The sequence below is a fragment of the Bufo bufo genome, chromosome 3 (genome assembly GCF_905171765.1).
Source record: "Bufo bufo chromosome 3, aBufBuf1.1, whole genome shotgun sequence".
NCBI classification, from domain to species: domain Eukaryota; kingdom Metazoa; phylum Chordata; class Amphibia; order Anura; family Bufonidae; genus Bufo; species Bufo bufo.
The window spans coordinates 27,817,609-27,845,560 of record NC_053391.1 but is presented as its reverse complement, the minus strand read 5'-3'; the positions used below and the strand labels follow the sequence as shown (position 1 = coordinate 27,845,560).

At 46.3% G+C, this 27,952-nt stretch overlaps 2 protein-coding genes across 2 annotated transcripts in view; both read left to right on the top strand.

The window, feature by feature from the left end:
• The window catches only part of LOC120994418 (zinc finger protein 182-like), a 668,524-nt gene that overhangs the window by 449,968 nt on the left and 190,604 nt on the right, over positions 1–27,952 (top strand). The gene's annotated exons all lie outside the window — the stretch shown is intronic.
• Positions 520–10,361, top strand: LOC120994426 (zinc finger protein OZF-like). Its single transcript, XM_040422988.1, has 7 exons — positions 520–610; positions 5,817–5,962; positions 6,075–6,242; positions 6,327–6,450; positions 6,898–6,995; positions 7,601–7,658; positions 8,193–10,361. The coding sequence occupies exons 2-7, from the start codon at positions 5,855–5,857 to the stop codon at positions 9,056–9,058; spliced, it is 1,422 nt and encodes a 473-aa protein (XP_040278922.1). The 5' UTR covers positions 520–610; positions 5,817–5,854; the 3' UTR covers positions 9,059–10,361.

Sequence of the window (27,952 nt, the reverse complement as noted above, 5' to 3'; positions counted from 1 at the left end):
CATTTTTAAGTCATAATGCATTTTAGTAATCTGTTTTCTCACAAACTTATACAAATCTTTAAAAAGTTCAGGGAGATATGGAATACTAGATGGACTAAAGCAGATGTCCTTCTCTTAGATCTGAAATTTAGCGTTATATACAGTATATTATTTTGAGACTTTATCAGTTGCATTTTTTGAATCTAGAAATTATTCTATACATTGTTTGAGGCACAAAACTACCTATTTGTGGAAAATAGACTTCCTATATTTGGAATACAAAGGAACTTCCTGTCTGTGGAACACATACTTCCTGTATTTGGAACACATGACACTTCCTATCCATAGAGCCCAGACTTCGCATGTAAAAAACACATCACTTCCTGTCTGTGGAACACATGTCATTTCCTGTCTGTGGAACACATGTCACTTCCTGTCTGTGGAACATAGACTTCCTGTATATGGAACATATGTTACTTCCTGTCTGTGGAACACATGCTTCCAGTAGTTGGAACACATGTCACTTCCTGTCTGTGGAACACAAACATCCTGCCTTTATGACACATGACAGTTCCTCTGGTCAGCTACTTGATTGGGAGCCCATTATAAATGATCTTTGTGAACTTGCAAGGTTGGTATACCCTTAGGTAATTCTAGATACTGGCATGCAATCTATGTGATACAGCGCACGAGGTTTGTACCTAGAATGAGGTATATTATATAGTGCAGTGGGAGGTGGGTAAAGAAGAATGCGATTGCTAATGTACATTATGGCTTATCTTCCCCGCCGTACCACACGATCCTAAAGCGTTCACTTTCCAAAACAGCGCTTCTGTGCTGGAGTTCGTGTCTTCTTGTTGCGAGTCCAGGCTCTCACCACTAGTAGGTATGTTTTTTCAGGTTAACAGCGTGCTCCCCAAACGGTGACGCGATGCTGTGTAGAAAGGAGTATGCTAGTTGCTCTTATTCAAAGCACTAGTGACGTCACTCCTGCAGCTACGGAATGCTGCAGGTGCCAAAAAACCTCCAACGCGTTTCGGACAGATGCTGTCCTTCCTCAGGGAGTATAACAGGGCTCTTCTAGTGCTCCCTATTTATGCACTCCATAGGTGTTCCTCTTTAACCCCTACAGTGCTGCCTTACTCGAACGCAAAGAGCTCTATTTCAGCATTTAGGCCGTTTGGTATCAAGGCATCCATATTAAAAATCTATTTCTTTTATGAAATCTCCGCCCCTTTTATTCTTCCCGACCAATTCCACTCCACAAAAATTAGAGCCAGAAAAATTCCCATTATGTTTCTCTCTGTAGTGACGTGACTGAGGATGTCCTTCATGTTTTCGCTGTATGTTATATACATGTTCCCCGATCCTTTTCTTTAGTTGTCTCTTTGTGCAGCCAACATATATTTTGTTGCAAGGGCAGGTTATTATATATATTATACCGCTACTGTTGCAGGTTATAAATTGCTTGATGTCCTGGCTGTATGAATTTACTGTGCTTTCTACATTTGTTGTAATGTTGTCCCCCCGTACTTTCTTACATCCCATGGATTTTTTACACGGGAAAAATCCACGTAATTGGCCTTCTTTTTTATTCTGTTTTCCCCGGCCATTTTGTGTTCCTGTACATTTACTAGTAGATGCAATTAAATTCCCTATGTTCCTAGCCTTGCGAAATACAAATTTCGGCTCTACTAGGATGAATTTCCCAATTACTTTATCCCCCTTAAGGGTGTTCCAATGCTTTTTGATTATTCTTCTGAACTTTGGCGCTTGGCTATTATAGGGTATAATTAGTGAGGGAATTGATATTTTTTCTTCTTATGTTTCTTTTATTGTCTCCTTCTCTTTCAGTAAATTTTGTCTGTTTAATTGGCCTACTTCTTTCCTTTGTTGCATTAATTTTCCTTTCCCAGAGCCTTTATATACAAATTTCTTCTGCATAAATTCTGCCTCCTTCTTATATTCTTCTGTTTCTGTACAGTTTCTTTTAATCCTTAAAAATTTGCTCCTTGGGACATTCTATAACCAGCGCGGTAAATGACAACTCTACCTAGCAATAAAACTGTTTGCATCAGTGGGCTTGTTAAACGTTTTTGTATAGATCCTACCTCCTTCGATGTATATTAATAAATCCAAAAAAGTCATTTCTTTATCACTAAAAGTTAGGGTGAACTCTAAATAAAATTCATTTTTATTAATATCTATTAAAAATTCTTGCAATTTATCCCCCCCCCCCTATAAACAAAATGTCGTCGATAAAACGCCGCCAGAGGACGATTCTAGATCCTGTTTAATCAATTGATAATGGTAGGTTGAACGAAAGCTGACCTAATATGCCTTGTCAGCATGATGTCACTTCCTGTTTCTGGGACTTCCTGTTAGTAAGGAAGAAGTTGGATTGTTTTTTATTTCTGATGAATGGAAGAGTTTCTACCAGCTGAATAACAAACCTTGGAGCTCTAGTACATTTAGAGGACTGGTGGAGGAGCACTAGGGCTTATCAGTGGGAGAATAATTTCCAATATGGATAATAAAAACATTTGACCCTAAGGTGGATAAATGAACCAGGAAGGTGGTAAGTCCATTTGTTGTCCACTACCTCTTAAATTGTAACTCATCACTTATATTAAGGTGGTTGTGCCAAGTTTTCCGGTTTTCGATCCTATCCACAGTTCGCTGGGTCCCCTACCATAGAATGGGGGTCCTATTCTCTTGTCCTCGTGTTGCACATGTCCCCTGGTGCTCCCGTTTTATGTGTATGGGACCTTCAGAGAGGGCAGAGGGCTTTACTTCATAGGGACCTTGACCCCCATCCTTGGGATCAGTGGGGATCCCACCAGTGATCAGTTAGTTATCTCCTATCGTGTGATAGGGGACACCTTGAAATCTTGGCACAACCCCTTTATATATTTATAACCATACACCATGGAGTCTTAGCTTTATTCTATCACTCAGGTCTGGATTTTTTCTTGTATCTATTCACACACCTCAATAGTAGAGATGTCAACATAGGAGCACCCTTGACAGTAGGGATGAGCAAACCCGACGTTTTCAGGTTCGGCGTTCGGGCGGTGGATGAATTCCATTATAGATTCCGTTAGCATGGAATATAAAGGAATCCTATGATGGAAATCCAAATGGAAGCCTTTAAGAGGCTTTCCGTTTTGCATTCTGTCATAATAGAAGTCTAAGGGCAGCATAACGGATCCGCCTGGTTTTGGTTATGCAGGGTGGAAAACAAAGTCCTGTCCTGCATAACGGTAACCAGACAGATCCGTTATGCTGCCCATAGACTTAATGATAAATGGAATGTCTCTAAAAGGCTTCCGTTTTGCATTCCGTCAAAGAATTCTGTCATATTCCGAGCTAACGGAATCCATAACGGAATTCCGAACACCGAACCCAAACCTAAAAAACATTGGGTTCGCTCATCCCTACTTGAGAGGATAATACTCGCACAGCAGGTAGTGTCAAAAATGGGAGTGTCATTTTTGAGGGGTGTGGCCAATCTGTGTTTTAAGAAACAGTAGTTGCATAGATATGGTGCCAAACCAAGCTCATTACATAAATACAGTATCAGAATCAAGCTCATAATATGATTACAGCACCAAAACCCAAGCTTATTGTTATGATATCTGTTCACATGTTCCACTGTGTGCCGTTTAGGCTGGATGCCAGATACCTATGGGTGTGTATCTAGTGCCATGTGTCGGTGTGGCAGTGCACATCTCCCTCTGTCTCATGCGTACTGGCTGCAGATACTTGTGGTGTGAACATGCCCATTTTATGTGTCTCTCCTCTCCAAAAGCCCTTGCTTGCTGTATGCTGCGTGTGTCTTGTACCGGTTAATGTCTCTTTCTGTTCGTAGGCATCTGTCTGTCTAATGTGTTCATTTCAGTCTGCTATATTAGTCCCTGAGTTCTTTGTCTGTGTTGGATTTGTCTCTTGAGTGCTATGACCTGCCTAGGTTTTGCATTCATGTCATGTTTTTCTTGTCGGTTGAACCAAGCTTTGCCTTGATCTGTATGGAATCTGTCTGAGTCTCCTAGTTCATGTTCTGCAATATCTGCTGTGTCTGAACTGTCTCCAGTCCTTGAAGTCCGTCTTGCTCGGTCTGTTATGTCTGTACAGTTCCTAGTTCCAGTAGTCCATTCCTGTAGTATGTGTCTAGTTCATGATGTCTGGGTCCATGATCAGTTTGTCTGCCACTGTTCCCTGTCTTGTTTGCTGCCTGCATTTCTGTTTATCTTGGATATTCCTGTTCTCTGTTTCTGTATCATGCCATGCCTGTGTTCCTTGTGCCTGGCACCAGAGTTCCTGAGTCTGATAGTAAGCTGCTAAGTATACCGGGAGCATCCAAGGAAGTAGCAGTCTAGTGGCTAACCTGCAGCGAAGTCCACATCTCTGTACAGGGGTTAAAGAGTGAATACTGGAGAAGCGCCAGAATAGCACCCTTCTTGTCAGTACGCTTGATCTGTAACACTCATAGCATAAATACAGCCCCAGAACCAAGCATAGCAAACAAATACGGCACTAGAACCAACCAAAAATCATAAACACAGTTCAAGAACCAACTAAATAACATAAATACAGCTCAAGAACCAAGATCTTAACATTAATACAACACCAGAACCAAGCTTATCATTACAGCGCCAGCACCAAGCACATTAATACAGCACTCAAATCAATTTCATAGCATAACTATAGCACTAGAACCAAGCATAGTACATATAACATTACATAGTCAAACTGTAGCCTGAATAGATATGTAGGTATGCTGGGAGTTGTTTCATAAAACATCATGCTGTAGGCCATACAAATGACTACAGGACTGATCAGACACAGTCATTGGCAGAATAAACATTTATATTTTGTGACTTAGAGGTGACATCTCCTCTGTAGTTATTCTCTTTCTACTTTTCTTTCCATCCAGTTCAGACCACCATGATGACTTCTCCTAGCCATGACTTATCTCTGCCATTCCTTTCTTTTTCAACACTTCTGCACCATATTTGCTAATACGAACTTCTCTTAATGCCACACACTGTACCCTGAATATAATAGCAACAAACATTGCGCCCCTGAACACAGTCATGTCACATATTATGTCCCCTGAAAATAAAGCAGCACGCACACAGTGCCCCTAAAGATGCCATAATGCTTGGCGCTCCCTAAAAATACTGCCACATACTCATTTAGCCTATAGCTAGTGCCACACGCTATGTGTATACGGTGCATCATGTTCTGTGCCCCATGTATATACTGTAGTACATCATGCTCTGTGCCCCATGTATATGGTGCCTTATGCCCCTTTTATAATGCCTCATACTCTGTGTCGCTGTATATATTGCCACAGAATGTGCCCCTTTTAGCTCTGTGTCCATCATGAATATTATGCTCAAGCTTTGTGCCCCTTTATATAGTGACATATGTTCTGTGCTGTCTGTATATGGTGCCTCATGCGCTGTGCCCCCTGTATATAGTGCCATATGTTTGCCCCCTTTATATAGTGCCTCATGGTCTGTGTCTTGTGCTCTGCCCTGTGTATGTGGTGTCTCACGCTCTGTGCCCCCATAGTGTAAACATTCTCACCTGGCCCCAGTCCCATAATGGCATCCTGCGATGCTGACCTGGACTCTTCTGGTCACTCTTGTTCCTGCGGAACATTGCAGATGCCGTGATGATTTCATTCAAACGCCTGTATGACGAAAAAATCACCAAATGGTGAGGCAGGGAACTGATGGTTGCTTTGTCCTTCTGGTGCTCAGACACTAATATCATCTAAAATGTTTTACCAAAATGTAATTTTGAGCTAAATCCTCTTTATCCCTTAGATACATGAGTCTCAAAGATACATTTTCTTTGGAAGATAATGCTGCTTTTCATCAGTGACCTACCAAGGATGGACGAGGACAGAAACCTCATGGCTGCGAGGATATTGGACCTCACCCTAGAGATCATCTACCTGATAACTGGAGAGGTGAGAGTCTCACATCACATCACTCTTATTTCTATTAATAATACAGGGAAATGACTGGAAAGGTGAAGGACTCTTAGAATACATGTAGTGATCGGTGTCTCCCCATACACAGGATTACACAGTAGTGAAGAAGTCGTCTGGTGAGTGTGTGACACCCCATGTGTCAGGAGAATGGAGCAGGACCCCAGGAGCCATCACCGAGCCTCCACCTCATTCACTGATACATGAGCAGAAGATCCTAGAACTTACCACCAGGATCACTGAGCTGCTGACCGGAGAGGTGAGCGCTGCTGGGAATGCTGGGACATTATACAATAACGCCAAGAAGATGTCTGGAGGATGACTGTATGATTGTGTGTGTCAGGTTCCTATAAGGTGTCAGGATGTCACTGTCTATTTCTCCATGGAGGAGTGGGAGTATTTAGAAGGACACAAGGATATGTACAAGGACGTCATGATGAAGGATCACCAGCACCTTTCATCACCTGGTAAGAGGAGACCTTCCTTCATTATAGAGGAGACCAAGTTTGAGGATCACCTAGATTCACCCATCATCTGATCATCACACATAGATAACAGGCAGATTTACTAACATGCCTGTGCCTAGAAATGGTCTAAAAAGAGTTACAGATTGGTGTAGCTTGGCTAAAGTTTATTCTGTCTCACTCAAAAAGGAAGTGTGGCTTAATGGAAGGGGTGTAGCATTGCATGGAAATGGTGTGTGGTCTAACATGAGAGATTTAGTGCCAAAAGTTCACTACAATTCTGGCGTAAAATTCTATATTATAGTAAGGCAACCAATAATTTTTATAGACAAAAATGTCTATCCTTGCTCCAGATTTATTATCCAGCCTGAGCCCCTTTAATAAATCTTAGTTCAGATTTTACTCTCTCTGTAGGACCTGTAAATCTGCATCACTGTTTATTTTCTATAGATGGGTCAAGTAAAATAAAATCACCACAGAGATGTTCCAGTCCTCTATATTCTCAGGATTGTTTAGAAGAAAAGCAAAATGTCCCACTGGATCATCAGGTGATAATTTTCTCTGCTAAACTTATCCAGCAGTGGAGTATATGCTGTATATGGTTTCTGGTTCCATGAAAGATTGTGTTTTGCTTTCCCCTTCTTGAACATCCACTTTGAAATTAAGATTCAGTGTGGATGGATGTAAATCAATGACTTGATAACAGCACAATGCCAATCAGCTGCTCCTAAAGCACAATTCTGATTCTATTTAAAGAGTTGCGGACATAATCTTACTGCTTTACAAAACATTAGTGCAGCCTATCTTGAACATGAAATGCAATTTTGGGTAGCAGAACTATAAAAAGTTCAAAGAAGAGAAATAAATGTGATAAAAGTCTGGAGAAGTAATACCATTTAGTTAGCCTCAGAAGACATCTAAAGGGGTATATGAAAAAATGTGCAAATATATACTGTAAATGTAAGAAATACAGATTTCACAGGGAGGTCACCACAACAGACAGGAGTGACCGTTCTTTGGCTGGAGGAAAGAAGGTTCAGTTAAATGTTGATCTTGTTGGTTCATGGCTTCCAGGGATTTGACCTTCATCTGGATATCAGATAACCTAAGGTTCCTTTGTAATTTTTCTCATGTCCTGAATGTGGGATTGCAGGAAAGTTATGGCGGAACAACAAGTGGAGCAGAGATCCCCTTATCAGTGTCAGTGGATGGTAAGAGACTTTCATAAGTCGTGTCTTTTATTTTGTTCTTATAAATTGCAGACTGTGCTATAATTATGCAAAAGTAGTAAAATAAAATTATACTTATTTGGTATCGCCATAACAACTATACTGATTTGGTATTGCCATAATTATACTGACCCATAGAATAATATGGCGCTAGTTTAATATCAGAAATGTAAAGTGTAAACAACAATGGCGGACATTATTGACACACCACTTTTTTTGACACTTTTTGCGTCCAAGGGTCCTTTTAGAGGGCCCACTGCTGAACCTCAACGGGGCCTGATCAACATTATAACAAGTTTATCAGCAGCACGTAATCTGTTTACAGGGTCCAATATGCAGTTCACCAGTGTACATTTTTACACTCAGATAAAAGTTGCCAACAAACGTGTTTGCTCGCCAGATCTGTGGGAGGTTTAGATGGGCTGATGATCTTTTTTACAGAGTTTAGATATGTCTCATTGTATGAATTATAAAAAAAAAAAGATAAAATGTCAATTATTTTGCGTCTTTTTCCAGGTGAAGAGTGGATAGAAGGCTTCCAGGAACATACTTTGTATGAAGTAGATGATAATCAATCAAAATTTGGCAAAAATATAACAGAACATGGACTGGGAAAAATGTTTGCATGCCCTGAATGTGGAAAGCTTTTTAAAAAGAAATGTAATCTTTCTAGGCATGAGAGAATTCACATCAACGAGCGGCCATTTACATGTTCAGAATGTGGGAAATCTTTTACTCAGAAGTCAACTCTTGTGATACATCAGAGAATTCACACAGGAGAGAAGCCATTTTCATGTTCAGAATGTGGGAAATGTTTCAGTCAGAAGGCTGTTCTTGTTGTACATCAGAAATCTCACACAGGAGTGAAGCCAAATTCGTGTTCAGAATGTGGGAAATGTTTTAGCCATAGATCAACTCTAATGAAACATCTAAGAATTCACACACAGGAGAGGCCATATTCGTGTTCGGAATGTGGGAAAGGTTTTAATACTAAATCAGATCTCATGAAACACCTGACAACTCATACAGGAGAGAAGCCAAATTCATGTCCTGAGTGTGGGAAATGTTTTAGTAAAAAATCAAGTCTTGCGGAGCATGTACGAATTCACACAGGAGAGAAGCCATACTTATGTCCTGAATGTGGGAAATGTTTTATCCATAAATCAGATCTTGAGAAACATCTAAGAAGTCACACAGGAGAGAAGCCGTTTCCATGCACAGAATGTGGGAAATGTTTTAGCTATAAATCAGCTCTTGTGATACATTTGAGAATTCACACAGGGGAAAAGCCATATTCATGTTCCGAATGTGGGAAATGTTTTAGACAGAGAGCAGGTCTTGTGAGACATGTGAAAATTCACACAGGAGAGATGTCATATTGATGTACATTATTTAGGAAGTTCTATAACCATGAAACAAGTCTTTTGGAACATCTAAAATCTTGCACTGGAGAAAAGCCATTTTAATGTTCAGATCATGTGAATATGGCAGATATGGAGCTCTGTTTTAGGACCTGCTTCCTCAGGATATCTTCTGCTGTGTAACTTAAAATTGCTATCTAAGATTTGAAAATCGTAGTTGCTTTCCAGCAAAAAAAAGTGCCATACCTGATCACAGGTTGTATGCAGTATTGAGGTTCTCCCCTTCACTTCAGTAGAGCCAAGCTGCTTAGTTTTTCTAATCCTTTACAACCCTTTTAACACCTTCCCGAATGATGATGCACATGTATGTAATGGAATGTCATGGAGCACCATGTCATACGTGTAACTCACAATGATCGCACAGGCTCACATGCTGTGCCTTTTATGATCACCACAAGATGTTGGCAGTGATTTATAGCCAGACTCCAAGTTTTAACAGAAGAGAGTCAACAAACCTCTGCTGCCATATATTCAACCTTTTAAAAGCCACAGTCAATATAGACAGCAGTTACTGAGCAGGTAGCTAGACAGGTCTTTTGCCAATGGGTTGCTAGGGCAGCAGGAGACCTAACATGTAAACATGTGTAAAGCAGCGTAAATTTAAATCGTTAAAAAACAAATATATAATTTTAACAATAAATTATGGATTTATTTGTAAATGCTCTCATGGATGTCTGCTGATCAGAACTTCTACGCTCCCCAACTTCCTGACCATGTAGCAAGTAACTACCAAGCCAAAGTCGCCACAGAATAAAACAATCAGAAACCATCCTAACTTTTATTTGCCTGGGATCTCTTTGAGATCTCAAAGAAGGCTTGTCCCTACTACTCCAGGCTCATGAGTATCTGTGTGACTGAACAGCAATCAGTTGATTACCAAATTTTCTCTTTAATCCTCTTTCTCCTAATATGGGAGGAACTATTAATTTTTTTTCATGTCCACTTAAAGTGGACCCTGTTTTTGCATGTTATTGCTAAAAACTGGTCACCTACTGCCATTTACACTATTGGGAACTCCTTTAGCTCTGGACATTTCATACTTCGGGTCACCACCCTCTTCCTTAGGGATGTATAACACATGTAGGACTTCAGAGTTGTTTAGCTTGTTCTCACGGTGATGTGGCCTGTAGCTCATACTGGTCATACACTTTTTGGGGCAATTTTTAATTACTGCATTGTACTAATCTTTTGAGCTAGACATTTTCTCTGTACAACCTTAGGATTCTCTAGTAACAGGCTCTGTGTTTATACCATTTCCCGTCAGGCAGCTGTCGGCTCCGTAACTCTGATCTCCTGATCTCATAGTTCTCATTAGTGTTGATCAGGTACCAAAAAGCTTGGGTGCTACCAAGCACCTGAGCACAATGGAAGTCAATAGGAGAACCCGAGCATTAAACCAGGCACCCCCTGCTCTGAAGAGAGGAGGGTGTCTGGTTCACATGAAAAGGTCAGAAATTGATGGAAACACCACTAAAATGGTTCGGGAACAGCATGGGGAGGATGTCTGGATGCATTTTTGACTCCCAAGTCCCTGCTGGGAACGATGTTGTCCGAGTAGTACGCCAATTTTACAGACTGACAATAATACGCACAAAACCGAAGATAAAATCGATTTTACAGGAAAAATTGTTAGGAAACATTCTTTCCTATATATTTATTTGTATATAAAGTGCAAGTGCTGCCAAAAATGACAAGGAAGAGGCACTCTGATACAAACTGTATATCACATAAAGGAGGGCCTTATTCACATTGTGGTACAAATGTTCAGGTAGTGGGACTCCTACACTCATAAAGCCTATGCACTAAGTGAAAGGGCTGCCAAAAATGACAAGGAACCAGCACTCCAATACACCCTTTATTACACATAAAGGAGGACATCATACACACCCTTGAAAAATTATGATTGATGGCCTGCTGGTGACCCTCAAAAACATTAGGAGCAAGGGGTGAGGGTCTGCTGCTGAGCTGACCATCTAAAAAATTTGGGGGCGAAGGCCTGCTGCTGATCTGACCATCGAAAAAATTATGGTTAAGGGCCTGCTGCTGAGCTGACCATCGAAGAAATTATGGTTGAGGGCCTGCTGCTGAGCTGACTATCAAAACAATTATGGTTGAGGGCCTGCTGCTGAGCTGACTATCGAAACAATTATGGTTGAGGGCCTGCTGCTAAGCTGAACCTCTAAAACATTAGGAGCGAGGGCAGCCTAATAAGCACATTGATATGATGGAGGAGGAGGAGGACGAGAAAAGGAAGATTGAACGATATACCCTTTTTTTGTGGTGGAAGAGGTGCATGGGAATACAGTGTATTCAATACACCATAAAAGCCACATTTAAAGTGCCTTTATGTTCAGCCGCTTTCCTCTGGTGGAGTAGAGAAGTCAGGGGCAATCCAGGTCTTGTTCATTTTGATAAGAGTCAACCTGTCAGCATTTTCAGTTGACAGTCGGATGCGCTTATCAGTTGTTATGCCCCCAGCAGCACTAAATACCCGTTCTGACAAAACACTGGCGGCAGGGCAGGCCAGCACCTCCAAGGCGTAGAGCGCCAGTTCATGCCACGTGTCCAGCTTGGACACCCAATAGTTGTAAGGCACAGAGGGATCATTGAGGACACTGACACGGTCTGCTACGTACTTCTTCACCATCTTCCAAAACATTTCTCTCCTTGTGACACTAGGCCTCGCATCAGGGTGAGGTTGCTGGCTGTTTGTCATGAAACTGTCCCAGGCCTTGGAGAGTGTTGCCTTACCTCTGTTGGAACTGCTGTGTGTTTCCCTTGTCTCCCCTCCTCGGTTGCCCAAGGAACTATGTACTCTGCTGCAAGCGTTGTCAGCTGGAAATTTTTTAAGCTATTTTTCCACAAGAACCTTCTGGTATTGCAACATTTTGCTAGTCCTCTACACCATAGGAATGAGAGATAAGAAGTTCTCTTTGTACCTGGGATCGAGAAGGGTGAACAACCAGTAATCGGTGTTGGCCAAAATGCGTATAACGGCAGGGTCACGGGAAAAGCAACATAACATAAAGTCAGCCATGTGTGCTAGAGTCCCAACAGACAAGACTTCCTGTCCTCATCAGGAGGATGACTCTGAATCTCCTCATCCTCTTCCTCCTCTTCGGCCCATCCACGCTGAACAGATGGAATAAACCTGCTGTGGGTACTACCCTCTGTAGCAGAGGCAACCATCTCTTCCTCATCATCATCATCATTATTCAATTTACGCTGAGAAGACGAACTGAGGGTGGTCTGGATATCACCATGTGTACTGTCTTACCCCATTTCTACCTCTTCCACATGCAAACAGTCCGCCTTCATTGTGACCAGTGAGCGTTTCAGTAGTGTGGGGATTTGCTCTAATAGACAGGCTTGCGGACGCAGCATAGAGGCAGCGACAACGTCTTTAACTTAAACAGTTCGGTATTTATTCACATATAAGGATAAGCAAAACAAAAAGTCTGTTTCAAGAAAAACAGTCACCTTGAGTCTGGTGTTGGTTCACACCATGCAGCAATGTAGAAATCCTTGGACATAGCAGAAACCACCTGCTCTCACGGCAACAAGGTAGCAGGCCTTTATCCAGGCCCAAACTCCCAGGTCCCAACACAGAGACTGACAGAGCTTCACTGTCAGAGAGGAGTAAATTCTCACCACCTGGCAGTGCTGCCTGTGTCTTATAGCCCAAACCAAGACCCGGCCTGGAACGTGGGGAGAAGCCACCCACCCTGCACTTTGGCTGATCCCAGTAAGAGCTGGCCCGGATCGGCTTTACAGCCATACTCAATAGCAAAACCATGTCAGCCAGCACTAACTGCCGCTGACACATGAAATTACCGGTTCTTACCTCACAGAGGCCAGGAATCTGGGTGACACATACCTTCCGTCAATGACAGACCCTTGCGCCTTCCTACATACCTCCCCTCTTTGTTCAACCCTGAGGGGGTAAACACTTGCCAGTGTACCCGGAACAGGGCATCCGTGTTTTCCTGTAAGCGGCCTGCCCTGTGTTCCACTGAGAACTTGAAGTTCTGTAACGACAAGAACCATCTGGTGACCCGAGTTTTCCTCTCTTTAGCTTGGCTCATCCACTTGAGAGAGGAGTGGTCGGTCACCAGACGGAACTTTCTCCCCAACAGATAATAGCGGAGAAACTGTAGCAAAATTGGGGACAAACCTCATATAGTACCCCACCATACCCAGGAACGACTTTACTTGCCAAGTAGTGACAGGTCAGGGCCAATTCCTAATTGCCTCAATTTTGTTCACCTGAGGTTTGATCATTCCACGCCCGATTACATACCCCAGGTACTTGGTCTCTTCTAACCCTATTGTGCACTTTTTTGGGTTAGCGGTTAAGCCAGCCTTCCTAAGGGAGTCCACTACAGCCTGTACTTTAGGTAGGTGACTTTCCCAGTCGGTGCTATGGATAACGATATCGTCCAGGTACGCCGAAACGTACCGACGATGTGGGAGTAGTACAACGTCCATTAGCCTTTGAAACGTGGCGGAAGCGCTATGTAGACCAAAGGGTAATACCTTGTACTGATACAGCCCCTCTGGTGTGATGAAAGCCATTTTTATCTTGGCAGCCTCCATAAAGGGTACCTGACAGTACCCTTTGGTGAGGTCCAACACCGAAAAATACCGGGCTCGGCCTAACTTCTCAATAAGCTCATCTACTCGGGGCATGGGATATGCGTCAAACTTGGACACCTCATTCAGTTTGCGGAAGTCGTTACAGAACTGCAATGTCCCATCCAGCTTGGTTATTAAGACTATCGGACTGGCCCATTCACTTTTTGACTCCTCAATGACACCTAGCTGGAGCATTAACTGCACTTCGTCCGCGATGGCTTGTCGCCGAGCCTCGGGTACCCGGTACGGTTTTAACCAGACTTTTGCCTGAGGCTCAGTGATGATGTCATGCTGGATTATAGACGTGCATCCAGGGAGGTCCGAGAACACATCCATGTTCCGACTAATGAACTCCATGGCTTCCTGAGCCTGTTTAGAGGAGAGGCTGTAAGCAAATTTCACTGTGGCAGCCGCTTCCCTTGCTACAATCAGAGGGGCCGAAACCGCTTCCCCTAAGAACCCTGGTCATGAGCTGTCTTTCATACAAGTTCCCCTATCTTTCCATGGTTTGAGAAGATTCACATGGTACACCTGCTCTGGCTTTCGCCTCCCTGGCTGGTGTACCTTGTAATCTACCTCTCCAATTTTTCCAAGTACCTCGTAGGGCCCCTGCTACCTAGCTAGTAACTTACTGTCTACAGTCGGTACCAGAACCAAAACAGATCACCTGGGTTAAACTTCCGGACTCGAGCCTGCCGGTTATAGACCCTACTCTGGGCTCGCTGTGCTGCCTCCATATGCTCCCTAACCAGAGGTAACACTGTTTCCATCCATCCTTGCATCTGGGTGACGTACTCAACAACACTTTTGTGCGGTGTGGGTTGGTGTTCCCACTCCTCTTTGGCGACGTCCAACAGACCGCGAAGGTGTCTGCGGTATAAAAGTTCGAAGGACGAGATCCCAGTAGAGGCCTGGGGCGCTGCGAACATGAGATAGGGCAGAAGAAGGTCCCAGTCCCTCCCATCCTTAGACACCGCTCTTTTTACCATATTTTTTAATGTTTGATTAAACCTCTCAGGCCATCCGTTTGCGGATGATAAACAGACGTCCGTGACTGTTTTATGTGGAGCAACTTACAGAGTTCCCTCATGACCTTGGACATAAACAGGGTCCCTTGGTCAGTCAGAACCTCCTTAGGCAGACCTACTTGAGAAAACATCTCCATTAACTCCTTAGCTATGAGTTTGGCTGATGTATGACACAGTTGCACCGCCTCCGAGTACCGAGTGGCCTCGAGTGGTCATTGAGGATGACCAAGATGTGTTGGTGCCCTCTAGCGGAGTTCAGTACTGGGCCTATGAGATCCATAGCGATCCGCTCGAATGGAACTTCAATAATCGGGAGAGGGACCAGAGGATTACGGAAATGTGGCTGGGGGCTGGTTATCTGGCAGGTTGGGCAAGACTTGCAATACTCTTCCACCTCTCTGAACACACTGGGCCAGTAGAACCGCTGTAGAATCTGTTCCTGCATTTTCTGCTGGTCCAGATGTCCCCCAAAAACATGTTGGTGGGCTAACTCCAACACGAGCTTGCGATACGCCTTGGGCACCACCAGCTGTTCAATATGCTCACCCCGTAGTTGATTTACCCGCTACAGAATCTCCTGTTGAACCACAAAACTGGGTAATATAGACTCAGCCCCTGGTTGTTGCGACTCACCCTCAACTACTACCACATTCTCCAGGCTCAGGATAGAGTCGGGTCCTGGTGCTGTGCTGTACCAAAATTATCTCCTGAGATGTTGAGGTCTGCCAACTCCGGACCCGGTGGCAAGTCCTCCACGTCTCCCACCATCACACTTAGCGGGGTTGTCTCCCCCTCTTCCACCGAAGTGGCAGTCACTCCTACCGATGGCCCTTCGGACTCAGGTTCCCAGGGTTCTGGTCTCCCCCTGAGATGGGCCACTGTGCTAGGGTTACGTCTGTCTCCCGGGTATCAGTAACTTTCGTATCCGGCCATAGTGCCGGGAAACCAGGGAAGTCTCTCCCAATTATGAGTTCATACTGTAATTTTGTGGCGACGGCCACCTCATGAGTCCACCTGCCGGCCACCGTTTATAGAGAGACCAGGGCGGTAGGATAGTCCTTTAAGTCTCCATGAATAGACACTACACCGACCTTTCGGCCAGTATACTCGGCGGGCCGTACCAGGGCAGCTCTTACCAGCGAAACCAGGCTCCCTGAATCCAGCAAAGCCATCGACAGAGTGTCCCCCACTTCCACCTGGCACAGGTGGCTATTGTCTATAGTCTTAGAGGTTCCTGTAGCACACAACTTCCTGGCATATAATGAATGGCGGTAGCCATAGTTGGTGTCCATGGGTTCACCCCGACGCTGGGTCTACAGGGGGTACGTCCCGGGCGGGTTTGGCTGACACCGGCCGCCGGGTCTGGGGTGGAGATCATCTACAAGGCATTACCCGGAGACACCTGGCCGATCCAGTGCTGGAGGGGGTACGGCAAAGCCCTCCTGAACACATCCGCCAAGAGACGGTCCAGCATAGCAGTGGGGGTCAGTATGTCAGGCTGCAGCCATTTTTGCAAACAGTGTAACAGGTCATAATACTGCGGTCTGCGGGTTCCCACTAGTGCACTCGCTGGGCCCGGACCAACACATTCACCCCCAGTCTCGCCAGGATCTCACCTTTTACGGTCAGGTAGTTGGCCGCTTGATCATCGAGGAGATCGAAAAAAACGTGCTGGGGTCCAGATGCCAGGAACGGAGTGACGATCTCAGCCCACTGGTCTCGGGGGAACTTTTTCCTCACGGCAATCTTTTCAAACACCGCCAGATAGGTCTCGACGTCATCCGAGGGGGTCATCTTGGGGATCGCCGCACGGACAGCTTTCCGGGCATCGTGAACGTTCAGGGATGCTCCTGCCGCTTGCAATGCCATCACATGTTGCAATAGCAGCTGGTTAATTTCCTGCTACTGCTTGTTAGCCTCCCGCTGCTGCAAGTTAGCCTCCACGAGGGCCTTTACGACCGCCTCCATTTTTCAGGGGACACGGGTCGTAACCTTGCCGGCTTAATGTAGGACATGCACTTGTGAGAGGTAGCGGGGATAGATGCATGCATACTTCACCAATTGTGGGGATTTGCTCTGGTAGACAGGCCTGCAGACGCAGTATAGAGGCAACGACAACGTCTTTAACTTAACCTCTTAAGGACACAGGGCGTACAGGTATGCCCTGATGTCCTGGTACTTAAGGACACAGAGTGTACCTGTACGTCCTATGTATTTCCGATCACCGTCGCCCCGCGGGCGGTGATCGGAACAAGGTGCCTGCTCAAATCATTGAGCAAGCACCTTGGGTAAATGCGCAGGGGGGTCCCGTGACCCCCCGTGTCGGCGATCGCCGCAAACCGCAGGTCAATTCAGACCTGCGGTTTGCGGCTTTTACCTATTGCGGCGGTGCCATCGGGTCCCCATGCGGGTGTAGGGGGGACCCGATGGCATGGAAGGGAGCGCAATGCCTTCCTTAGGCATCTGTGCTGCCTTCCGGTGACAAATTTCTGAAAAATTTCAAGATTTGCTTCTAAACTTCTAAGCCTTGTAACATCCCCAAAAAATAAAATGTCATTCCCAAAATGATCCAAACATGAAGTAGACATATGGGGAATGTAAAGTAATAACTATTTTTGTAGGTATTTGTCATGGTCTTACCTTCTTGCTGTTCTCCTTCGTTTGACATGTGCTGGCGGCCATCTTGGTTTCTGGGTTTCTTGTAGCCTTCCACCCTGCGGCTCCTCCTTCCCACTGGGAGGAGCTGGATGCCTAGCTCATATATATAGGAGGTCTGTGGCTTCAGTTCCTTGCTTGGTCCTCCTGTGTTCACATGCTTCTAAGACTGCTACTGCTTCTGGTTCCTGATCCTGGCTTCGTCTGACTACCCTGCTGGTTCCTGATCCTGGCTTCGTCTGACTACCCTGCTGGTTCCTGATCCTGGCTTCGTCTGACTACCCTTCTGGTTCCTGATCTCTGGCCTCTCAAAGAATCTGCTTCGGTTTCACCATTCGTTTGGACTTTTGCTTTACAGCTTTATTTTCAATAAAGCCTTCTTATTTTCACTTATCTCTTGTTGTACGTCTGGTTCATGGTTCCGTGACATTAGGACCAAGCCATGAGTTCTGACGGTACAGGGCCATCCTCGCTACCCATGCTGGTTGCCAGACTTGATCAGCAGGATCACCTGTTGGGTCGGTTCGCTGTGGCGTTGCAAACCCTGCTTGAACGCACGGCTCATTTCGCTCCCGTTGCCGATGGGTCGGTTGTCGCTCCTACTGCCGCTCCGGTTGTTGCGCCAGAGTCTACCCCGACACCTGTTGTTGCGCCTGCGGTGTTTCGGGGTATGACCGGTTCTGCCCCTCTTCCACATCGCTTTGGGGGAGAGCCAACTCAGTGCCGAGGTTTCCTTAACCAAGTGGGCATTTATTTCGAGTTGCTGCCACATGCCTTTCCTACTGAGAGATCAAAGGTGGGCTTCTTGATCTCGCTGCTCTCGGACAAGGCCTTGGCCTGGCCCAGCCCTTTATGGGAGAACAACAATCCGGTGGTTGCCGAGTTTTCCGGTTTTGTTGCTTCTCTTCGGAAGGTATTCGATGTGCCGGCTCGTGCTGCCTCTGCCGCGAAGCTCCTTATGTCCATCAGACAGGGTTCACGATCCGTAGCTGAATACGCCATTGAGTTTCGTACCCTGGCAGCAGAGGTGGGCTGGAATAATGAGGCTCTGGTCGCTGCTTTCTCTCATGGTCTCTCGGATGCCTTGAAGGATGAGGTTGCAGCTAAGGACCTACCAGTGGAGCTCGAGTCTCTTATTTCTTTCCTGATTTTGATTGACACCAGACTCAGGGAGAGACCTTCCTTTAAGGAGAGCCTGCGGAGGTCTTCTAACAGATTGGCGCCTACGTTTGCTGTCCCACCCGTGCCTCCCTCTCCTCCCACGCCTCCTGGGGATGACTTGTCTGGGGGTGAACCCATGCAGCTGGGGTTTGCTCGCCTGTCCGAGGGGGAGAGGGTACTCCGGAGACGCGAGGGTCGATGCATGTACTGTGGTCTCGGTGGGCATTTTTGGTTGGCATGTCCGAACCGTCCGGGAAACGCTTGTACCTGAGATCCTGTCGGGGGCAGATCTTGGATGGAGTCTCCTCGTCCCCGGTTTCCCGTGTTGACAAACCACTGATCACTGTTGTCCTCTCCTGGGTCGGGGGCTCGGTGACGACCCAGGCGTTGGTGGACTCTGGTGCTGGTGGTTTGTTCATTGATAGTGTGTTCGCTGCCGCCATGTCCATTCCTCTGCAGGCTCGAGGTTCCCCACTGGCTCTTGAGGCGATAGACGGCAGACCCCTTCTGTCGTCACACGTGACTCATGAGACCCTTCCAGTGGGGATAGCCATTGGTGCCGTTCACAGAGAGTCGGTCTGCCTCCAGGTTATTTAGTCTCCACACTACTCGGTGGTCTTGGGGTACCCCCGGCTCCAGAAGCATAATCCGACTTTCGATTGGAGATCGGCCGAGATCCTCTCGTGGTCACCGCAGTGTGGGGCTAGTTGCATCCATGGGTCTGTCAAGTTGCTGTGTACTTCCTCGGACTCTCTGTTGCCTCCTGAATACGAGGAGTACCGGGATGTATTCGATAAGGTGCGCGCGGTTGCCCTACCTCCGCACCGCCCATACGATTGTGCCATAGAGTTACAACCTGGTGCCGTTCCTCCTCGTGACAAAGTCTATCCACTGTCGGTAGCGGAGAATGAGGCCATGGAGGAGTACGTGAGGGAGGCGCTTTCACGCGGACACATTCGCAAATCCTCGTCCCCGGCAGGGGCTGGATTTTTCTTTGTGAAAAAGAAGGGCGGTGAGTTGAGGCCTTGCATCGATTACAGGGGTCTCAATCGCATCACGATCAAGAACGCTTACCCGATACCCTTGATTTCCGAGCTGTTCGATCGCCTTAAAGGGGCCACGGTCTTTACCAAACTCGACCTGAGGGCGGCATATAACCTGGTAAGGATCAAGGCGGGCGATGAGTGGAAGACCGCGTTTAACACCAGGACCGGTCATTATGAATCCTTGGTTATGCCCTTTGGGTTGTGCAATGCGCCCGCAGTCTTTCAGGAATTCATCAACGATGTTTTCCGTGACCTGTTGCAGCAGTGTGTGGTGGTCTATTTGGATGACATCTTGGTATATTCTGAATCCATGGAGGCCCACATTCTGGATGTCAGACGAGTGTTGCAACGGTTACGAGAGAACAAGCTGTTCGGTAAGCTTGAGAAATGCGAATTTCACCGATCCCAGGTAACCTTCTTAGGTTACATCATTTCCGCTGAGGGGTTCTCCATGGATCCTGAGAAGGTTTCGGCTGTCTTACAGTGGCCCCAGCCCAGTGGTCTTCGTTCCCTGCAGCGCTTTTTGGGCTTCGCCAGATATTATCGGAAGTTCATCAGGGACTTTTCCATGCTGGCCAAGCCTCTCACGGATCTGACCAGGAAGGGCAGTAATTCCCAGGTCTGGCCGCTCGAGGCCATCCGAGCTTTTGAGGCCCTAAAGTCCGCTTTTGTGTCGGCTCCGATTCTGTCGCATCCCAACCCTGGGTTGCCCTTTGTCCTCGAGGTGGACGCGTCTGAGACGGGAGTAGGCGCCCTTCTGTCTCAGCGTAGAACACCAGAGGGTCCTCTGCTTCCTTGTGGGTTTTACTCCCGGAAACTGTCTTCCGCGGAGTGCAACTATCAGATTGGTGACAGGGAGTTATTGGCCATCGTGCAGGCCCTTAAAGAATGGAGGCACTTGCTCGAGGGTTCGGTGGTTCCGGTTCTCGTCCTGACGGACCATAAGAATCTGACCTACCTTTCTGAGGCCAAGAGATTGACACCACGTCAGGCCAGATGGGCTCTGTTCTTGTCACGTTTTAATTACGTGGTCTCCTACCTACCCGGTTCCAAGAACATCAGGGCGGATGCCTTATCACGGCAGTACTCCGAGCTGTCCAGGGAGGAGTCGATTCCGACTTCGGTCATACCTCCGAATCAGATCCTGGCCGCCATTCGCACCAGCCTGACCTCTCCCCTGGGTGAGCAGATTTTGGCGGCTCAATCTGGTGCTCCCTCTGGGAGACCCAACAGCAGATGTTTTGTGCCTGAGGAGTTGCGCACTCGGTTGTTGCGAACCTACCATAACTCCAAGACCGCGGGGCATCCTGGAAAGAATCAGCTGTCCTGGGCTGTTTCACGTCTGTTCTGGTGGCCTTCCCTACGTTCCGACATCGCCGCATATGTAGCGGCATGCTCCGTTTGTGCCCAGAGTAAGTCCCCTCGGCACCTTCCGTTGGGCCTTCTGCAACCCATAGCCACCGGGGAGCGCCCATGGTCACACCTGGGGATGGATTTCATTGTGGACCTCCCTGCATCCCGAGGCCATACGGTCATTCTCATGATTGTGGATCGGTTTTCCAAAATGTGCCACTGTGTTCCTCTCAAGAAGTTACCCTCTGCACAAGAGTTGGCCACGATTTTTGCCAGGGAGGTCTTCCGGTTGCACGGTTTGCCCAAGGAGATTGTGTCGGATCGGGGGAGTCAGTTTGTGTCCAGGTTCTGGCGCGCCTTTTGCTCCCAGTTGGGGATTCATCTCTCCTTCTCCTCGGCCTACCACCCTCAGTCCAATAGGGCCGCAGAACGATCCAATCAGGCCTTGGAGCAATTCCTTCGTTGCTATGTCTCCGATCACCAAGACAATTGGGTTGACCTTCTGCCTTGGGCTGAGTTTGCCAGGAACACGGCGGTGAACTCTTCCTCTGGGACGTCTCCCTTCATGGCCAATTATGGGTTCCAACCTGCCGTGTTACCGGAGGTATTCTCTCCCCAGGATATTCCGGCTGTGGAGGATCACCTTTCCGTCCTACGTGCTTCTTGGGTACAGATCCAGAAGTCCCTTGAGGCCTCTGCGCAGCGCCAGAGACTCCAGGCTGATCGCAGACGAGCGCCTGCTCCTTCCTACCAGGTCGGAGACCGTGTATGGTTGTCCACCCGCAACCTCAACCTTCGAGTGCCCACTCCCAAGCTGGCGCCTCGCTTTGTTGGTCCCTTCCGAGTGCTTCGCAGGGTAAACCCGGTAGCCTATGCCCTTGCGCTTCCTCCTGGCATGCGGATCTCTAACGTGTTTCATGTCTCCCTGTTGAAGCCACTGGTGTGTAATCGTTTCACTTCCTCGGTTCCTCGGCCTCGTCCGGTCCGAGTGGGCAATCATGAGGAGTATGAGGTGAGCAATATCCTGTACTCACGCCTGGTCCGCGGTCGGGTGCAGTTTTTGGTCCATTGGTGTGGTTATGGTCCAGAGGAGCGTTCCTGGGTTTCCTCCACAGATGTCCATGCTCCTGCCTTGCTCCGAGCCTTCCACGCACGCTTCCCTCAGAAACCGTTTTTTGCTCCGCGGAGGAGGGGCCTTTGAGGGGGAGGTACTGTCATGGTCTTACCTTCTTGCTGTTCTCCTTCGTTTGACATGTGCTGGCGGCCATCTTGGTTTCTGGGTTTCTTGTAGCCTTCCACCCTGCGGCTCCTCCTTCCCACTGGGAGGAGCTGGATGCCTAGCTCATATATATAGGAGGTCTGTGGCTTCAGTTCCTTGCTTGGTCCTCCTGTGTTCACATGCTTCTAAGACTGCTGCTGCTTCTGGTTCCTGATCCTGGCTTCGTCTGACTACCCTGCTGGTTCCTGATCCTGGCTTCGTCTGACTACCCTGCTGGTTCCTGATCCTGGCTTCGTCTGACTACCCTTCTGGTTCCTGATCTCTGGCCTCTCAAAGACTCTGCTTCGGTTTCACCATTCGTTTGGACTTTTGCTTTACAGCTTTATTTTCAATAAAGCCTTCTTATTTTCACTTATCTCTTGTTGTACGTCTGGTTCATGGTTCCGTGACAGTATTACTATGTATTTATGTTTCTATAATTACTATGTATTATAGAAGTAGAGAAATTGAAACTTGGAAATTTGCAAATTTTTTTAAGTTTTGGGCAAATTTGGTATTTTTTTTATAAATAAAAATGCATTTTTTTACTCCATTTTACAAGTGTCATGAAGTACACTTGCACTCCCAATAAGAGCTGGCCCAGATCGGCTTTACAGCCATACTAAATAGCAAAACGATGTCAGCCAGCACTAGCTGCCGCTAACACATGAAACATACCTTCCGTCAATGATGGACCCTTGAGCCTTCCTACAGTAGACACATAAGTGGGATAGTTACGCTGATAATAGCGGCATCGTTGCTCACCATCTGTGTTGATTCCTCAAAGTTGCGTAAAACCTCACAGAGGTCAGGCATCCATGCCCACTCGTCGCTTGTGAAGAGTGGAAGCTGACTGGAAAGGCAAATACCATGTTGCAGCTGGAATTCCACTACTGCCCTCTGCTGCTCGCAAAGCCTGGCCAACATGTAGAACGTGGAGTTCCAGCAAGTGCTCACGTCGCACAACAGTCAGTGAGCTGGCAATTTCAAGTGCTGCTGCAGCATGCCAGACCGGCGGCAGCTGTAGATGACTTTCAGAAATGGGCACACACGCGGCACACCTTCACCAGTAGTTTAGGCAATTTGGGGTAGGTTTTGAGAAACCGCTGAACCACTAAGTTGAACACGTGGGCTAGGCATGGTATGTGTGTGAGCTTGCCGAGCTCCAAAGCCGCCTTCAAGTTACGGCTATTATCAGACACAAACATGCCTGGTTGTAGGTTGAGTGGAGAGAGCCACAGCTCAGTATGGTCCCTTATACCCTGCCACAGCTTTGCGGCGGTGTGCTATTTGTGACCTAAACATAGTTTCAGCACGGCCTGTTGCCGCTTCCCCACTGCAGTGCTACACTGCTTCCAGCTGCTGACTGATGGCTAACTGGTGCTGCAAGATGAGAATTCAGAGGTGGAAGTGGAGAAAGAGGTGGAGGAGGAGAAGGGAGGTTGCAGACACTAATGTAGGTGGTGGTGGAAATCCTGATGGATATAGGGCCCGCAATCCTTGGCGTCGGTAGCACCTGTGCAATCCCAGGATGCGACTCGCTCCCGGCCTCCACAACATTCACCAAGTGTGGCATCAGGAAAATGTAGCATCCCTGGCCACAAGCACTTGTCCATGTGTCACTCGTTAAGTGGACCATCCCAATAACTGCGTTGGTCAGGGCACGGGTGATGTTACGGGACACATGCTCATGTAAGGCGGGATAAGCACACGGGGGAAAATAGTGGCGGCAGGGCACTGAGTAACGAGGAACGGCCGCCTCCATCAGGCTGCGGAAAGCCTCAGTGTCAACAAGCCTAAATGGCAACATTTCCAGGGCCAGCAATTTGGAAAGGTGCACATTTAGTGCTATGGCCTGTGGGTGGGTGGCTGGGTATTTGTGCTTTCGTTCTAAGCCTGTTGTATGGACATCTATATGCTGTGCTGGGACACAGAAGTTGATGTGCTAGCTGATGGTGCTTGCAAAGGTCCAGGTGCAGGGCTGGAGGCATCCGGGCCTGCGTCTTGGACAGGGGATTGGCCAGCACATAACACAGGGGAAGAGGAGATAGTGGTGTGACCCGCAGACACTGATTGTGGACCCAGGCATTCAGCCCACCTATTAGGGTGCTTTTATGCCATGTGGCGGATCATGCTGGTGGTGGTGAGGTTGCTCGTGTTCACGCCCCTGCTAATTTTGGTACGGCACAGGTTGCAAATGACAATTCTCTTATCGTCCACACTTTGCTCAAAAAAGCACCAGACTGACGAACACCTACCCCTTGGCAATGGAGATTGCCATAAGGGGGTGTTCGGGAACAGTTTGGTGTGACCCGCCTTCTCACTTTTGCCACCCCACTGCCTCCTCCAGCCTGTTGCGGTGCTGCGGATCCCTCCCCCTCTGTACTGCTGTCTTTGCTCGGCTTGCCACCTTCCCAGGTTGGGTCAGTGATTTAATCGTCCACCACCTCCTCTTCCACTTCCTCACTCTGGTCATCCTCCTGACTTGTTGACCTAACAGCAACCTCACTTATTGGCAACTGTCTCTCATCATCCATCAACCTCTTGAGACACTAATTGCCATTGACTTATTGGCAACTGTGTCTCATCATTATCATCCACCTCGTGAAACACTAATTGCCGTTCCCCACCGTCATCTTCTTGTGATTGTGGATGCTCAAGAGTTTGGGCATCGGTGCACATGATCTCCTCATGTCCCTCTTCAAGCGGGCTTGGTGAGAGGTCCAAATCAAGGAATGGCGATGAAAAGAGCACCTCGGAATATCCAAGTCTGGCATCACTTGTTTGGCAAGACTCTCCATGGTGGGAAGAAGGAGGATCAGGGTGAGGATTCTTTTCACCAGATTCTTGGCTACTGAGACTGGACTTTGTGGACAGGGTGGTGCTTAACCGACTGGAAGAATTATCTGCTGCAATCCAACTGACCACCTGGTCGCACTGGTGTGACTTCGAGAGTGGTGTCCTGCGCCGCCCTGCAAACTGGGACATAAAGCTTGGTATTGTGGATGAGTGTGTTTCTTGTGCTCTGGCAGCAGACACAGTTTCACCGCGCCCAGGGCCACAGCCTGTGCGTGCACCATCAGCATCACGGCCACTGCCCCGTCCCTTACTGCTCGCCTTCTGCATAATTAATGGTATATATGCTTGCAAGTTTGTCACACGTACAGTAGCGCAGGTTTTGTAAGTGTATGCGCAAATAAATTACACTGAATGTCACTGATATTTATGATGCGCAAACGTTATACAGGTTTGTAAGCAAGATGTTGAGGATTCTTTGACCTATATTTTTATTTCATTTTGTTTCTTTGTTTTAAAAAATATATATATTGTTTAATTTCTTAAAGTGGAAACTATTGGGAAGGAGCTCTTAACAGCTCCTTCCCAATAGTTTCCACTTTAAAAAATTATATATTTTTTTAAAAAAAGAAACAAAATGAAATAAAAATATAGGTCAAAGAATCCTCAACATCTTGCTTACAAAGCACATAACAAGATATAATATACCTCTAACTGATTCCATGTCTTAAACAACACTACAACTACCCTAAATTTCATTGCACTCAATGTAGAAAGACTGATATGAGCTCAACAAACCATGGGGGATATAGTAATGTGAAAAACGCATGAAAAGTGAAAAAACGCATGAAAAACTTTTTTCCATCTTCTTACTCATTTTCTCCATTTGTGCCTGCAGTTTCATTTACACTTAAATATTTTTCTATAAAATTCCACATTTTATGTAAAACAAGATGAAAAGATATGAAAAGAAATATTTAAATGTATCATTACTGTTATTATTACACGTACCATGATTCTAATGCTCCTGTTATATGTTACTCTATATTTTATACATTATATAGGTAAGAATATCAAGGAAAAGATATATATGATATATGACGACAATTTGACTATCTGGATCTCTATATAAAGTATATTCTAATTACTTGTTGCTCCACCCCTACATGGGGTATATAAAAGCGCAAACAAGAAATATAATGATAGCCAGCCACTGATGAAGGAGCAGGGTGCTCCGAAACGCGTATGGTACTAATTGATTTATAGAACATAACGACAGAAGCAACAATATAATATGTAACCGACTCTTCTAGCAAAGACATCCAGGTGAAGCGCACTCAAATAGAAGTCGGGAAGCGTGATGTAATAGAAGCCCGGCACAAGCATCTAACACGCGGGACGCCACGTGAGACGCCGAAAAAACACGTGACACGCTGCGCAGCAGATCACCGGCGGACTACTATACACCTCGGTGAGTAAAACACGAGTGCTTCAGTGACAGCTCATCACCTGGAAATCACCATTACGATAAAGTACAACTATTATTTATCTATCTGGGACATAGACTAACAACTTGGCATCTGCTTGGAGACACACGAACAAATGTATTACAATTCTCCGTACCAGCAGCCACCATTCTGATACAGCAATATAGCTGTTTCCAAAAATTATATACCTGTATTTGGGTTTCATCTTCCTGCAATTAACTACTAATGAACTGAAATCAACTAATATCTAATAGTCAACAATAACTAAGAATCACTATCATATTATGACATATCATCTTTGAATGGACAGTGAACAGGCTGCAATTGTAAAAGGAAAGATCATGTCTACTAAATGTTGAATCATGCCTCTTTGATTGTTAAATAACTTTTATGAACTATCAGGATGTACTCAGCTTATTGGATGAATTTCCAATTTTTATATATATTTTTATGCATTTTGATATATATATTTTATTTTATTTTCAGTGTTAAATATTTTAATTCATTAAAGGTACGTTATATATACTAACCAAACTTGCTTCATGTGCAGCTCCAGGTGACAGAGTGCCTGTTAAATTCTGAATCACATTACTTCTAAATACGATAGGACCTTGGGGTAGTCCAATAACAGGAGCACCCGGGTCCTGTTGATGAGGGGGGGGAGCCACTATTTTCTCTGTTATACAGAAGATGTAGCACAGGTAATGTCGCTGCTGTTAAAAAATTACACTGAATGTCACAGCTATTTGGGATGCGCAAACGTTAAACAGGAGATGTAGCGCGGGTAGTGTAACTGTCCGCAGCGGACACAGTCTATGGAAAAAGTACACTGGATGTCACAGGTATTTTTAGGCTGCGCACATGTTACACAGGAGATGTAGCGCAGATAATGTCGCTGTCAGCAGCGGCCAAACAATTGCACGCAATTTAGCGCAGGTTGCGCTAATAATATATATTGCTGCCAGACACAACTATAGTCCTTAAAAGGACTTTTAGGTCTCTAACACCAAAATTAGGTCTCTAACAAAAAAAATTGATTAAATTCCCTACACTATCTGTCCCTTCTACGGCACAGCTCTCCCTGACTAAGACTGGCCGAACCACGTGTCATCGGGTGCTTTATAGCACCCGATGACGCGTTCCAGCCAGCCGATCACTGTAATGCTAGCAACCAACATGGCTACGGCATTAACAGTGAGTGGCAGTACTTACCTGCACGTTTATTGGCTGCGTAGCAGCCAACATACGTACGGGGAGAACACTCGAGCACGCGCGGTATTTGGCCGAACACCGCAATGTGCCGAGCATGGCAATGCTCGAGCCAAACTGGTGTTCGGCCGAGCATGCTCGATCAATGCTCGTTCTCATCTTACTGATAAAAATATGTCTGAAGTGTTTATGAGCTGTCAGTTCAAAAATAAGGGATAGCCGGCAGA

Bases quoted from the DNA above. Each gene is read 5' to 3' on its own strand.
- LOC120994426 (XM_040422988.1), top strand. From the start codon at position 5,855: ATGCTGCTTTTCATCAGTGACCTACCAAGGATGGACGAGGACAGAAAC. The intron at 6,996-7,600 runs GTGATAATTTTC...GTGGGATTGCAG, and splicing joins ATGTCCCACTGGATCATCAG to GAAAGTTATGGCGGAACAAC. The intron at 7,659-8,192 runs GTAAGAGACTTT...GTCTTTTTCCAG, and splicing joins CTTATCAGTGTCAGTGGATG to GTGAAGAGTGGATAGAAGGC.